A 15,630-nucleotide genomic window follows, 5' to 3' on the forward strand; every position below is an offset into this window, starting at 1 on the left:
AGTTTACTTCAGTATATGCACTGCATTTTGGTCGGGCGACCTATAGGCAAGTATTTGGGCCAAAGAGCCGCAGGCATAGCGGCACATAATAGGAGGCCGCCAAACATCGTTTAGTTCTACCTGGGACCTGCCATCCTCGTCCGCAACATCGTGCGCCAACTGCCAAAACCCATTTACTGTGCAGCTGGGGGCAATTATCTCCACATGCTCTGGCGACGCGAAGACAGTATAGCGTCTCGCCGAGGCGTGGACATGGCGCGAGCTAGCCCGCTGTGTATACTGACGCAGGGATTCGCGAGGGTTGAAGATAGGGGAATCTTCTTGGGAGGATTTTACCGAGGCGAGGGCGAGGAGCTGGAAATCGATTGTCAAGAGCCTAGAAAACTTCTAAACCGTGCGGGAAGAGTCCCATAGAGGCGGAAAAGGGGGAGCAGTCGCAGCTTCCTTTATTGTATTTATTTAATAACTTTAAAACCCTATATTTAATTACAAGATATCCATTTTTGATACTTGAATTCAAATTTATAAAGGTATAAAAAAGTATAGTTTTCAGGGGTTTTAGCTGGTGTATTGAGCGGGTGGTGTATTGAGCGGGTGGTGTATTGAGCGGGTGGTGTATTGAGCGGGTGGTGTATTGAGCGGGTGGTGTACTGACTGGGTGGTTGATTGCTTGGAAGGCAGCATCAGCTAAGGCAGCCAGCCCATTCGCGGCTGTAACTGGTTACCAACACAACACCATGTTGCACTTTACTCACACAACGTCCCCTCACCACAGCCCCAGGTATCATGAAAATACAAAAGCACTATTTCCACTCCATTTGACCAAGAGTAGCTACATGGAATAAGACAATATCCAACCGGTTGACATTATGCGCCCATTTCCCACGAGAAGGTGGATTGGTAATGAGGGCCCTTCGAGAGATGCTACTCCGTACGGTCAAGCACCCAATGCCTGGGATCATCGCGTTTCCATGCTCGAAGCCCGCATCTACGCTGCCGCCATCCACAGTCCATTCGAGGCCGCCAGCAACAGCAACAATACCACCATCGCCGTGCCTGGGAGCCCCACTACGACGAGCACCAACACCGAGGGCGGCGGCGGCCCCGAGAACGCCGTACTACCCGGGCTGGGCGACCTGGACTTCTTACCCATCGAGGTTCTCATGATGGTGCTGGAGCAATGCACCCTGCGGACGCTGCTCCGGGTGCTACGGATCAACCGCAGGGCGAACGCCATGGTGCACTGCCTGCGCGACCTCGACTCGGTGGCCGACACCATCCGGGGCAACAAGGCGCGCGCCTGTGGGCCTTACCTCATGACCTGGGCCACGCTGATGCGCAGCAAGACGTTCCAGGGCCTGCGCCAGCTCATGCTCAGCAAGACCTGCGACAAGTGCGGCGACAAGGGCGCCAGGCTGCGGGTGGCCAAGGTCAAGGTCCTGTGCGACAAGTGCTAGTAGCCGAAAAAGGGTCTGCTGTTAATGGGGGAGTAGCATTGAATTGAGGCTATGGGTTTTTATGTCTGATTGGCCATGTTCAAACTGATGTTAGCTTTATGAAGACGTTACTTATCGATAAGCGAGTTGATGGTAGCGGGGCATATTTCTGAATGGATTGAACGGTCGGGCCGCCACAGCGCCGGTCCGTCTGTCTTGTTCGCCAGGGTCTTCTTCAGAACTAATAAATTAGTGGATTTGGCGAGGTGCACGGACTATCGGCGCCTGTCAATGTCAATGGCCCATAGGCAGGCAAACAACAATTTTTCAACCCAGGGAAGCTACGATTAGTGACCCGATACGTGCCCCTCCAGAAGCTGTCCTTCACCTCCATATCCCAACCAACTTCAGCCTGGTTCGGTCCCAACATCACGACCCCGACTGCCCTCCCCCGATTCGTTGTTCTTGTCCAACTGCACGACTCTTCTCTTTCCCCTCAACACCCAAACTGATACTTAATCATGTCGTTCGGCGGGCAAACCCCGACCATCGTCGTCCTGAGAGAAGGTAAGAGAGAACCCCTCCTCCCCCTACTACGAGGCTGTGCATCACTTGCTCCCTTCCGGGCAAGCCACAATATGCAACATGTCTGACACTCTCTCTTGACTAGGCACCGACTCGTCGCAGGGTAAAGGCCAGATCGTTTCCAACATCAATGCTTGCTTAGCGGTCCAGTCTACCATCAAGTCCACCCTGGGTCCCTATGGAGGTGATCTGTTGATGGTCGACGAGAATGGCCGCCAAACTATCACCAACGATGGCGCGACCGTCATGAAGCTCCTCGACATCGTCCACCCCGCCGCCCGTATCCTCGTCGACATTGCCCGCTCACAAGATGCCGAAGTTGGCGACGGAACCACATCAGTCGTCGTCCTGGCCGGCGAGATGCTCAAGGAGATCAAGGAGCACGTTGAGCAAGGAGTCAGCTCTCAGATCATCATCAAGGGCCTGCGGAGGGCCTCTACCATGGCCGTCAACAAGATCAAGGAGATTGCCGTCCGGACCGACGAGGCCAACAAGCGGGACACCCTCGTCAAGCTCGCCGGCACCGCCATGACCAGCAAGCTGATCAAGCGCAACACCGACTTCTTCACTCAGATGGTCGTCGACGCCGTCCTGTCCCTCGACCAAGATGACCTCGACGAGAAGCTCATCGGCATCAAGAAGATCCCCGGTGGCTCCCTGACCGACTCCCTCTTCATCAACGGCGTCGCCTTCAAGAAGACCTTCTCCTACGCCGGTTTCGAGCAACAGCCCAAGTCCTTCGAGAAGCCCAAGATCTGCTGTCTGAACGTCGAGCTGGAGCTGAAGGCCGAGAAGGACAATGCCGAGGTCCGGGTCGAGCAGGTGTCGGAATACCAAGCCATTGTGGATGCTGAGTGGCAGATCATCTACAAGAAGCTCGAGGCCATCTACAAGACCGGCGCCAAGGTGGTGCTGTCCAAATTGCCCATTGGTGATTTGGCTACGCAGTACTTTGCCGATCGCGACGTCTTCTGCGCCGGCCGTGTTGCTGCCGGAGATATGGAGCGTGTTGTGCAAGCGGCCGGTGCCACTGTTCAGTCTACGTGCTCCGACATCCAAGCGCACCACCTCGGAACTTGCGGCAAGTTCGAGGAGCGCCAAATTGGTGGTGAGCGCTTCAACTTCTTCGAGGACTGCCCCGAGGCCAAGACCTGCACGCTGGTCCTGCGTGGAGGTGCCGAGCAGTTCATTGCCGAGGTCGAGCGTTCGCTTCACGACGCTATCATGATTGTGAAGCGTGCCATCAAGAACCACATGATCGTTGGTGGCGGTGGCGCTGTGGAGATGGAGGTATCGGCCTACCTGCACGGTTTCGCCGACCAGAAGGTGTCGCACAAGCAACAAGCCATCATCAAGTCGTTCGCCAAGGCGCTCGAGGTCATCCCGCGACAGCTGTGCGACAACGCCGGTTTCGACGCCACCGATATCTTGAACAAGCTGCGCGTGGAACACCGCAAGGGCTCGACGTGGGCGGGTGTGGACTTCCAGAACGAGGGTGTGACGGACACGATGGAGCGCTTTGTGTGGGAGCCGGCGCTGGTCAAGATCAACGCCCTCCAGGCCGCGACGGAGGCCAGCTGTCTGATCCTGGGCGTGGACGAGACCATCCGGAACGAGGAGAGCCAACAACCACAGCAGCCCGGCAAGCCTCTGCCGCCGGGAGCTGCGCAAAGGGGCTCTCCGCGGACGCGGACGTGGCATGCCCCGTCGCTAAGATGTTAAAAGGCTTTGGATCGAGCTGCTTAAAGGGGTTCATAGGAGACATGGTCAACCAAACGACACATCACCCACCCATATCCGGTGTCTTCACGGGGCTCAGTACAATGTATAGATCGTTTCTCACAGGACACGGATATAGATGTTCGGCGTCGGTCTGGAAAATGTATTGAAATCTGAGATTTTTGGGCCCACTGCCATGACGCCCAGGTGTTTTGACCATGCCAACTGCTGCTGGCTGTTATGTAGACCCATACCAATGAAGCATAGTACCCAAGTGCGTACATCAAATACTTCTTAATCGACTATTAGAGAATCTGATTTGCCATTGTCTGCCCATCACCTTGTTTTGAATGTGGTTTCCGGGCTTCCATGTTGGCTGTGCTAGATTCACATTTTGCCCCTTACTGGGAGGTGATGATGCCGTAGCCTATAAAACGAATGGACGAATTTTACTAGGCTGGACTTGGTGTAGCGGTTGGAGTACATGATTTTGTCGGTTATTATACATCACGAGAACCCCTTATGTGCGTGCTCGATGCCTGACAGGTCGCTGCTTCGGGTGATGGGTTTAGTAACGTTGGTTTAGCAGTGCCATCAATACTCAGTCACCCGCCTAACGGATCGAGATGCAAAGTTGCTACCAACATATCGTGGTGTTCAGATTACTGATGTCGTGGTTTACTCTATTTCAGGGAATTGGGAAGGGTCAATGTAAAGTAAGTTTTTGGATTACCGAGGTCAAATCACCAATCATTCAGCGCAGCCACAGAAGAAAGAATAGGGGCGGTTAGGCCATGTTGTAGGAAGGCAGCGGATTTTTTCATTCCATCAGGCTACCAGGTCAGTCGCCGAATATGTGCGAGATCTTTGCACTCCTCCATATCAGTGTATGTGTGCGTATCTACGTATGAATGTTCGGGTCTCGGTTCCTTCTCCCCACAGCAGCAGGAAGTGTTCCATGCCAACCTGGACACCATCCATCCATGACCACCACCACCATAGCCCCCAAGAGTCAGCCTTTTCCATTTTCAGAGCTAGCTTTTTACTCCCGCGAGTACCTCAATAAGAGAAAGTATCGGCAGTATACCTAGAGCAACAAACGCTCTAGGCGGTGTAGCAGCGCCAGGTCTTGAAGGCGGCGGGGTTGTCGTAGGTGCCTTTGACGTAGCGGGTGGCCAGGCCGGTGCAGCCAGAGTCCCTAGAGTTGCGTGGCACCATGGTCAGCAAGCCCACCAAACAAGACATAAAGTCATCGAGTAGGAGAGGAAGGGTGAAAAAAACTTACTTGTAGGTCCAGCAGTCGAAGCCAGAAAAGGTCTTGACGGACTTGATCTGAGCGCCACCGGCGGCAGCGATGTCCTCTACAGAATAAGAAGAAGAAGGTTCGAGTCAGTTCCGTGTCTGTCAAAGGTCAAGAGATAGGGAGGGTTTGTCCACGTACGGCAGACTTGGACGTTGCCGTCGTCGGACTTCTGGTGGCACGAGCCGCTCAGGCCGGTGCCGTCGCAGTACTCGAACATCCAGGCGGAGCGGGCCTCGACGGGGGCGGCGGCGGCGGGCTGGCCGACGGGCGAGGCGGTGGCGCCGAGGGCCAGGGAGAGGAGGCCGACGGCGGCGGTGGAGAGGATGGTGGAGAACTGCATCTTGGCGGTTGGTGATGTATGGAAAGAAGGGATTGGTTGATTGCTTGAAGCAGAGATTGTTGGTTGGTTGGGTGTGAGAGGGTTGAGAGTTGGTGGTTGGCGGAAAGGAGGAAACAGAAACTGGGGCTGGAAGAAAGGCCGAATTTATATCATCTAGGAAGAGATGAATGCAACAGGATGCTGTGAATACAGCAGTAACAGGCTGTTTGACGCAGTCAATTGTTGTCACAATAGGTGAATACAGAGGCCCCCTAAGCCAAGAACCATGCTTATGCACAGGTGAATACAGCCACTACTTACAGAAACATGACACTCATGTTCTCACTGTACACCATATCCTCACAGCATACGCATCCTAAGGTGGTTTAAGATGCAAAGGGTGGAAGAGACAATGCTGCCATACGGAATCATGTAGACATACATACTGACAATACAATATGCCATGTCGATACATCAATGGCAATCTCTGTCTTTGTATGGCCTTCCAACAAGGAGTCGAGGCGTTACAAAGCACATCTACAATGCCGCCATCTTTGTCATGGAAAAATATGACTCCAAATTGCAGGGAGGAGGCATGGCCTCCTATTCAGACATGAACAAGCCTCCAGCAAGCCATCACCGACTGAACACAAAAACGAATGCTAATGTCATTATATATCACAAACCATGCATAATTTCAGTTTTTCCGTCGACAGCGAACAGGGAATAACTTGCCAGGATGCAGGAACTTTTCTTTCTCGCCTGATGCAGACCAAATTAATATTGTCGTTGAGTTTCTAGAAAGAGAAGTCTGGATAACGACCAAATGAGGCAGAATATTTTCAGGGGCATCCCGAGAAGATATCCAGGAAGAAGACATCCCAGTCGCTTTCTCGGGGTTCATCGTAAGACTTGTACCAGTTAAGCAACCCGACCACGTCCTCAAAGAATTCCTCGCCGTATTGCCCGAGACTAGCAACGTAACGCCACGACCACTTCCGCTCCTCCCCACCGTCTCGCGGCCGGCTGTACGCAACGTAGCAAGATGCCTCGTTCCCCTTCTCGCCACATGCCCACCCACCAGCAATCTCATACTCCTCCTCGAATATGAACGCCACCTCGGCAATCTCAGCAGGCGTCCTGACCCGACCTGCGGCAATCTCTTCCATCCCGTCACTCGTCAGTCCGGCATCGGAACGCCAACCCTCCAGGAACACGACGGTCTCGTTGTGCTCGCGGTACCTATACCACCCGTTGCCCTCCAGGCTGTCCACATGCTGGAGCACGACGGCCAGGTCGGCGGGGAACTCCCACGCAGCCACCAGCTCCGACTGGCAGCGCTCGTTCAGGCCCCGCAGCACGCCCCGCGTGTAAGCGGCCCGCATCTCGTCACGCCAGGCGGTATCATGGCATGCAGCGGCGCCGTCTAGGGCCAGCTGCGGCGCCAGGGACTTCCAGTGCGTCAGCACGTCGGTCGGACAGGTGATAGGCGGGATGACATCATTCTCGCCGACGACACACAAGACGGCTTCCAGGAGACATTCCCGAATCTCGTCTTCAGTGAAATCGTCTGGGTCGTCGGGCTCTGCTGCCTCAATCTTTGGAATCAGGTCGGAAAGGGCATGATAGGTGAGACTGCCAATATGCTCTCGATATGATGCGAGAGCGGCGAGGATTTCGGGCTCGGATGGAGACATTGTAATCAAAATGTCGATCTGAAGGTTATTGGAGGTGATAGACATGATGCACCCTGTCTTTTGCCAAAAGGAATTGTCTTGATGAATCAGCGGAATGAAACCCAGGAAACCAGCGCTGGTCGTGCCATGTATATAATACAGACAGGGGGGAGAGTTGGCTTAGCACGCCAGTGGTATTAGGCAGCAGGGCCTACCCCTCTTACATTTAGCAACAGTGAGAGTGTATAACCTATGTACTGTAATCGAGAAAGCGCTATCGCACCTCCCGGGTTTAGCCCCCCTTCCCGATTGGGTATAGCGCGGTTATATACCCCTATTTCTATCTAAATATATATATAAAACTATTATCCTATAAAGTCCCCTTTATATATATTTAACTTCTTTCTTTTTTTCCTTTATTATAAAATTTATTATGATATTTATTATACTTATTTATAATTATAAATCTAACTTATCTTTTTTAATTTTATTTATATTTTAATTTAAATAAATACTATTATTATTATTATTTACTTTCTATATTATATATTAATCTTTATATAAATTATATTAAAAATAATATTCTCTTTATTATTATTTTTAATTTATTTTAGAGATTTATTATTAATAAATTATTTATAATTATAAAAGCTTCCTTTATTTTTTAAAGGTTATTTCTATTTTAATAACATTTAATTATTTAAAGTTATATTAATATCGTTATTACATTATTACTTTCTTTTTAAATATATAACGTTCTAGGATTTATCTCTTTTAATTATTTATATATAATAACGAAACTATATTAATATTATAACTATATTATTAATTTTTATTTTAAATATAAAAGGTTTTATTCTTATCTTATATTTAAAGGTTAATATAATTACTTTAGCTTTAAATATAAAATATTTTATAACTTATTTCTTTTATTTATTTCCCTTTATTTAACGATACTACGTTAAAATTATATTTAATTATATAGCTTTAAATAAGAGGATATTTTATTATTATTTTATTTCTAAATAAAAATTATTATTATTATATTATAATAGTTATATAACTACATTAATTTTAAATATAAAATATTCTAAGATTTAATTCTTCTAATTATTTATATATAATAACGAAACTATATTAATACTATAATTATATTATTAATCTTTATTCTAAATAAAGAAGGTTATATTCTTATTTTATTTTTAAAAGATAAATTAATTACTTTAATTTCGGATAAAGGGCATTCCATTTTACTCTTAACTAATTAATTATTAAATATTAATAAGTTATATATAGTATTATAACTAATTTATAATTAATTTAATTCTATTTATTTCTTTATATATATTTATTAAAAGTAATTAGCTAAAACTAGGAATAATATATATAACTAATATCTCTAGTATATACTTTATTAGCTTATTAATTATTATACTATACTCTTAATTATTAAAGTTAATATTAAAGTATATTTAGATTAATATAAAATCTTAGTAGATTATAAGTTTAGAGCTATAATAAAAGATTATTAATAAAAATATATAATATAAGAACTTATTAATTATTCTATATATAAATATCTATTATTTAAGTTAAATCCCCTTTTCTTTATAATATCTTAAGTATATTAAACTTTAAGTTTAAAATCCTTTATATACTTTATTTAAAAAGCTATAATTATATTATATTCTTTTTATAAGTAATTATATTATATTTTCTAACCTTTAATATATTATTTCTTAAACTTAATAAAACTTTTTATAAAGGAAAGTTAAATAATAATAATATATATATAACTAGTAATTATAAAGTAAATCTCATATTAACATTAATTATTAGGTTTTTAATAAAGTTAAAAGTATTATTTAATAATAGAAAAGAAGCCTATTCTTAAAACTCGATTTTATTTATTAAAGATAATAAATTTCGAAATTCTATAGTAATTCCGCTTTAGAGAAGTAGTAGTAATTATTAAATAAAAGTACTTATTAATTTTAAATAAAATATAAGTTTAAATCTTTTACTTACCCTTTTTACTTTAGGTTAATTTATTACTTAATTATAAAGTCCGGAAAGTATTTCTTTTATTAATATACCTTTAATTAAATTATATTACTTGATTATTTCTAAAGTATAATTATTAAAAGTAGAATTAAAAACCCTTTTTATTATTAAAAGCTTTACTTCTATAAATTCTTTATTCTATAAGATTTTAAAAGAAAACTTTAAAAATTTACTTTATATAAAGGTAGTTATATAATACTAAAAGGTATAAGAAGTATTAATATAGAGTATTCTTTATTTATTTTAAAATAAAGATAATTAATTCTTAAAGGGTTTTATTATTATTATTAACAGTGCTTAATTAATAAATAGAAAGATATCGAGTTCCTTTAAAGTCCTTAATAAAAGTATAATTAATCCTATATTAAAAACCTAGTTAAATTCTATTAATAATACTAATTTATAAAACTTAATAATTATTAATATAAAATATAAAACTTAAAAAGAACTATCTATATTAAATAATAATAACCTTTTTAATCCTTATAATAAGGTAAGTAATAATTATATAAATTCTTAAAACTATATAATAATAGCGGAAATACTACTTACTTATAAGTATTAATGGATTAATTAATTTTAATAATTAAGTTTATTAATAAGCTAACCCCTTTATTATAATAACCCTATTAAATAATTAATTAAAACATTATTAATACTTTATCTAATATCTTTAAATATTATCTCTCTTTTTAATATTATATTTTATAAAGAAATATTATTTTTAATAATATTTTAAAATATATAATAATAAATAGATAATAAATATATTAACTTTAATTTACTTTAGATAAATCTTAAAGTATAATATATTACCTCTAATATATTTCTAATCCTAAAGCTTTAATTAAGTAATATAATTAAATTAGAAAGTTATAAAAGCTATAATACTTATCCAATAAGAATAATAAAAGTATATATTAATTTTATAAAATATTTCTTTAAGAATATTAATTAATTTTAAGAAATTAAATCCATTATTATTAAAGAGGTTAATTATTTAATAATATATTAAAGCTTAAGTTATTATATTATATTCCTCTTTAAGTAAATAAATAAGACTTATAATTAGATCCCTTAAAAGGATATTAATAAAAATATAATTTATAACTTTAAAATAAGTTATAACGATATCTATAAAGGTATAAAGGTTTTAAATACCTATATAAAAGGGGTAATAAAGTAATATAAACTATATTAAGAAGGTTATTTTATTAAAGAAGATAGTTAGGTATATAAGAAATTAATTAATAAATAACTATTATAAAAGGAGATATAATTTAAAATAATAAAGGATTTATAACTTAGATAATAATTACTTAATATATAATATCTAAACTCTTTCCTTATCTATAAATGTATATAATTATATTTCTATTATTTTATTCTTAATATAATAATTCCTTTACCTTTTTAATTTATTACTTACTTTATATACTTTTAATAAAGGGTATAATTTAATATAATATTCTTATTAATAATAGCTTTATTTAAGTATCACTAATACTTCTATTAATTATCTATTAAATATTACCTAAATTAATAATATAGCTTATATTCTTAATTATTATTTAGTTTATTATTACTTTTATTATATATATATTATATTAATTAATATATATATATAATCTATTCCTCTTAATACTTAGTTAAATACCTTTATTTATAAATATAAAGGGTAGTAAAGGTATCTATAACGTTATATTAACTTTATATTAAAGTATTTATTATAGTTATATATTATTATTTATATTAGATAGTAGAGATTTATAAATAAATTATTATTATCCTATTCTTAATTTAAAAAATTATAATTTAAGAATTATAATCTAGGAATTAGGATCTAGGAATTAGAATGTATAAATTATAACTTAAATAAAATTTATTTAATATTCTTAGAAGCTTCTTAATTATAAAAGTCTAAAGTATTATAGGGTATTTATAATATATATAAATAATATTATTTAAATATTAATTATTATAAAATAAAACTTTTATAAAGCTTTATTAAAAATAATAAGGTAAAGGTTAGGAAATTATAAGATTTAACTAGTATATATATTTAATATATATATTAAATGTTATAATAATAAAGTATTAAATGTTAATATATATTCTATTAATGCTACTTATTTTAAATAATTTATTAATAATAATAATAAGTTAATTAATAAAAGGTTATAATTAATTATATAAATTACTTTATATTATTATTAATATAGAATTAGTAATATTATTAGGAATTCTATATAATATATATTATTATAAAATAAGATTTTAAGTTAGTTAAAGATTATAATAATATAAATAAAGATAAGCTCGGGTTTAATAAGGATAGTTATTAATATATTTATTAGTAATTAAATAATATATAAAGGCTTAATATATATTAATAATAAATAACTACTTTATAAAAGATTACTTATTTAATTTAAGAAAGTATAATATAATTTAATTAATTAATTAAAAAAATAAACCTTATTAAAGCGATATTTAATATATAAAGGTAAATACTTTAATAACTTAAAGCACTATCCTTTAATTTAAATTAAATATAATATTTATTTCTTTTTTTATAAATAGAACCATTCTATTTTAATAAAATAATTAAATACTTTTTTAATTTCTTTTTAATAAAATAGCTTATAATATATTATTATACTTTCTACTTTATATGTTAATATTAATATTTTGTTTTAAAAAGTAACTTTATTATTTCTTAATTTCCTTTAAATAAAGTAGTTTATAATATATTATTAAAATAATTGTTTTATATATATATATTAATACCGTTATTAAAAAATAAAATAATTTATAATATATTATTATAATAACTACTTTATATATATATATTAGTAACTTTATTAAAAAATAATTAAATAACCTCTTAAGTTCTTTTTTATAAAACGATTTTAAATATATTATTATATTTATTACCTTTTATATAAATATCGGTACTTTTATTAAGAAATAATTAAATAACTTATTAAAATTTTTAATATAAAGTAATTTATAATATATTATTAAATTAGTTATTTTATATATTAATATTAATACCTTTTTTTAAAGAATAATTAAATAAATTTTTAACTTTTTTAAAATAAAGTTAAAATAATTTATAATATATTATTAACGTAATCGCTTTATATATAAATATTAATACCTTTCTTTAAAAATAAATAAATAATTTCTTAATTTCTTTAAAATAAAATTAAAGAAAGTTATAATATATTATTTAAGTAGCTACTTTATATATTAATATTAATACCTTTCTTAAATAATAATTAAATAATTTATAATATATTATTAAAATAATTACTTTATATATAAATATCAATACTTTTCTTTAAAAATAATTAAATAACTTTTTAACTTTTCTTTTATAAAGTAATTTATAATATATTATTATATTAATTACGTTTTATATTAATTTTAATATCCTTTTTTAAAAGTAATTAAATAACCTTTTAAATTCTTTTTTATAAAGTAATTTATAATATATTATTATAGTTATTATTTTATATATTAATAATATATATTTTTATAATAATTCTTAAGAAGTTTAGAAACGTATTTAATATTAAATTATAAATAAGTTTTATATCTACTTTATCTTTTAATATTAATCCCTCCATTAAATTAATAATAATAATAAATTATTTCTATCTTTAAAATTAGTTATTTAACTTTTATAATTATTATTTAATACTAGTTATTAATAAAATATTTAAAGAATAAAGGGAATTTTCTTTATCCTTTAATTCTTTATTCTTATTAAGTATTATATTTTAAAATAAAACTCTTTTTATATAAATAAAAATATAATTTAATATATAACTTAAAAAGGAGTTATTTTTTATTAAGCTTTTTATATATTATATATTTATTAATATAGTATTTATTTGTTATAGATTAAATTAATAATAAGTTTAAAGTTAATTATAACTAGTTATAAGCAGCTCGAGTCTTAATATTAAATCTAATATTTATAACCTCTTTTATTAAAATAAAAAGTTATTAATTAATAAATAGATAAATTATATAAACTTAGCTTTATTTATTTATATTTTAATTAAGCCTTTAAATATAATAGTACTTTAATATTATATTAAATTAATAATAAAAGGAATTATTTTAATTATAATAATAAAAGGTTTTTAAAGTTTAAATAATTATTAATTAAGTAGAACCTATTAAAGTATAAGAATAATCTCGATTATATTAATAATTTCATTATTTAGGATTTTATTAAATATCTTCTTAAGGTTATTAAGTATGCTTTTTAATATGTTTTATATTATTTTAATATACTTTTCGTTATATACTTTATTAAGAAGGGATATAATAATAATAATTTATAAGAAACCTTTATTAGCTTTATTTTTAATCTTAGTTCTTATTTTAATATTTTATATTTTAAGTTTCTCTCTAAAATAATTAATACGATTATTTTAATAACTTAGGTACGTTTTTATTATTAATTTAAGGATTTTCTTTATTTAAATATTTAAATAATAATAGGTTAAAAGATATATTTATATTAAATAGCGATTTTAAGAAATATTAATATTTAATAATTTTAGAATTTTAATTATATTATAGACCTTAGACTTATTATATTCATTTAATATATTAATAAGAAAGAGGAAGGGCTATAATTATAAGTATTAAATAACTAAATATATAAATTCCTTTAATTTAAATAAATATTATTATTAATCCCTTTCTTAATTTATCCTTTATTTCTTATAAAAGGAAAGTAAGAAATATTAATATAATATATTATTATTTTAAAATAATTAATATATATTTAATTATAATATATTAAAGGATATCCTTTTAAATATCTTAGTTTAAGCACTAAAAAAGAAAGTTGTAATAAATTAATTATAGAAAAAGTTAATTTAATAATATAAATAATATAATTTATTATTAAATGGATTATATTATTTAATAAACTATTCGTTTTACTTCTTTATACTTTTATATAAATTAATTTAATTATAATGCTTTAAATTAATTAAAATTACTTATTATCTATTTTATTACTTAATTCTATATCCTTTTTATATATTTATATATTATAACTTATCTCGTTATATCTATTATAACACTTACTACTTATTATATATTACTTTAATAAATTCCTATTTTTATTTTTAATAAATATTAAATACTTCCTTTTTACTTTTTTATTTTATAATTATTAAAATTCCCTAATAATAAAGGTTCCTTTAAGTTAAATTTACCTTTTCTTAATCTCTTAATACTTTAAAAGAATTAAATTAATTATTTCTAATATATATACCTATTTATATAAATTTATAACCTTATACATTACTATCTTAATATACTTAAATAATTTATTTATAATATTTAAAATTAATATTAAAGAATTTCTTTAATAACTAATAATCTTACTTTTAATAAAAGTAAAATACTTTATTATTTATTAAAGGTTAAATAATATCTTAAAGTTATAATTATTAAATAACCTCGGATATAATAGATTAAGTATAAGTATCTAAAGATATATATCTAGTTTATTAATTATTTTATTTAAATTATAAAGTATTAAATTAAATGTATTAAATCTAAATTTAGTATTATTTTCTTTAAAAATAATAAAATATATAACTTTAAAGGTAATTAAAAACTCGAGCTTTATAATATAATTTATTAAAGCTTTTATAAATAGCTTAATTTCTTCTAAATATATATACTTTAATAATAAATAAAGTATAATATCTAATATTTAGAGTAGGTAAAATAAATAAAGAGGTATATTAAATATAATTATATTATTATCTTTATAATGTAACTTAAATTTAACTGAAATATAGCTTTTATAATTATTTAAAACTAAGAGGTAATAATAACTTTATATTTATATTTTAATATATTTATTAAAATATTTAATTTAGTTTAAGCCCGTTTTATTATTAGTTTAATTATTAGTTTAATTATTAGAAATCGGTTTAATTACTTAGTTATTTAATAAGTTAGTTTTATATAATTAGTTTATAAAATAATATTAACTTTAAAGGATTATAAATAATAAAATATATTAATTTTATAAATTAATATATTTTATTATTATTAATTATTCTTAATTAATAAATTAAATTATCTTTACCTTTTTAAATCAATTAATATATATTATAATAAATATTAAATTAATAATGCCTATTATAAAGCTAGTTTTATTAAAATTCTATTTATCTTTATTTATAATATTATATTTAACCTTTATATTTATAATTAATTTAAAAAATTAGAAATAACTTTTAAATTTTTATAGAAAGCCCTTTAATAATTATATTTCTAATTTATTTTAATTTTTAAATCTAGATTATAATTATTAAAGTACTTAATTTAATATTTATTAATATATTTATTATTACGTAATCTTATAAAAAATTAATTATCTTTTCTATATTAACGATTTTAAGAGGTATTCTTTAAATATTTAAGTTAATTATATATTTATATAATACCTCCTTTGAAATTAATATTAATTTGTATTAT

General features: G+C 32.0%; 4 protein-coding genes across 4 annotated transcripts; 2 read left to right on the forward strand and 2 right to left on the reverse strand.

Annotated features, from left to right (window-relative positions):
- Window positions 1–869: 869 nt before the first annotated feature.
- On the forward strand, window positions 870–1,457 carry PG998_002719 (uncharacterized protein; the record flags this gene model as incomplete). Its single annotated transcript, XM_066869537.1, has 1 exon — window positions 870–1,457. The coding sequence occupies one exon, from the start codon at window positions 870–872 to the stop codon at window positions 1,455–1,457; it is 588 nt and encodes a 195-aa protein (XP_066737952.1).
- A 500-nt stretch (window positions 1,458–1,957) lies between these two features.
- On the forward strand, window positions 1,958–3,743 carry PG998_002720 (T-complex protein 1; the record flags this gene model as incomplete). Its single annotated transcript, XM_066869538.1, has 2 exons — window positions 1,958–2,003; window positions 2,107–3,743. 2 exons carry the CDS (start codon window positions 1,958–1,960, stop codon window positions 3,741–3,743), a joined length of 1,683 nt encoding a protein of 560 aa, XP_066737953.1.
- A 1,101-nt stretch (window positions 3,744–4,844) lies between these two features.
- On the reverse strand, window positions 4,845–5,383 carry PG998_002721 (uncharacterized protein; the record flags this gene model as incomplete). The annotated part of the gene is made up of 3 exons (XM_066869539.1): window positions 4,845–4,938; window positions 5,026–5,101; window positions 5,182–5,383. 3 exons carry the CDS (start codon window positions 5,381–5,383, stop codon window positions 4,845–4,847), a joined length of 372 nt encoding a protein of 123 aa, XP_066737954.1.
- Window positions 5,384–6,204: 821 nt separating this feature from the next.
- Window positions 6,205–7,104, reverse strand: PG998_002722 (uncharacterized protein; the record flags this gene model as incomplete). Its single annotated transcript, XM_066869540.1, has 1 exon — window positions 6,205–7,104. One exon carries the CDS (start codon window positions 7,102–7,104, stop codon window positions 6,205–6,207), a length of 900 nt encoding a protein of 299 aa, XP_066737955.1.
- Between the last annotated feature and the right edge of the window lie 8,526 nt (window positions 7,105–15,630).

This window comes from Apiospora kogelbergensis (assembly GCF_038363985.1).
Source record: "Apiospora kogelbergensis strain CBS 113332 chromosome Unknown utg000001l_segment0_segment0, whole genome shotgun sequence".
Lineage (NCBI taxonomy): Eukaryota > Fungi > Ascomycota > Sordariomycetes > Amphisphaeriales > Apiosporaceae > Apiospora > Apiospora kogelbergensis.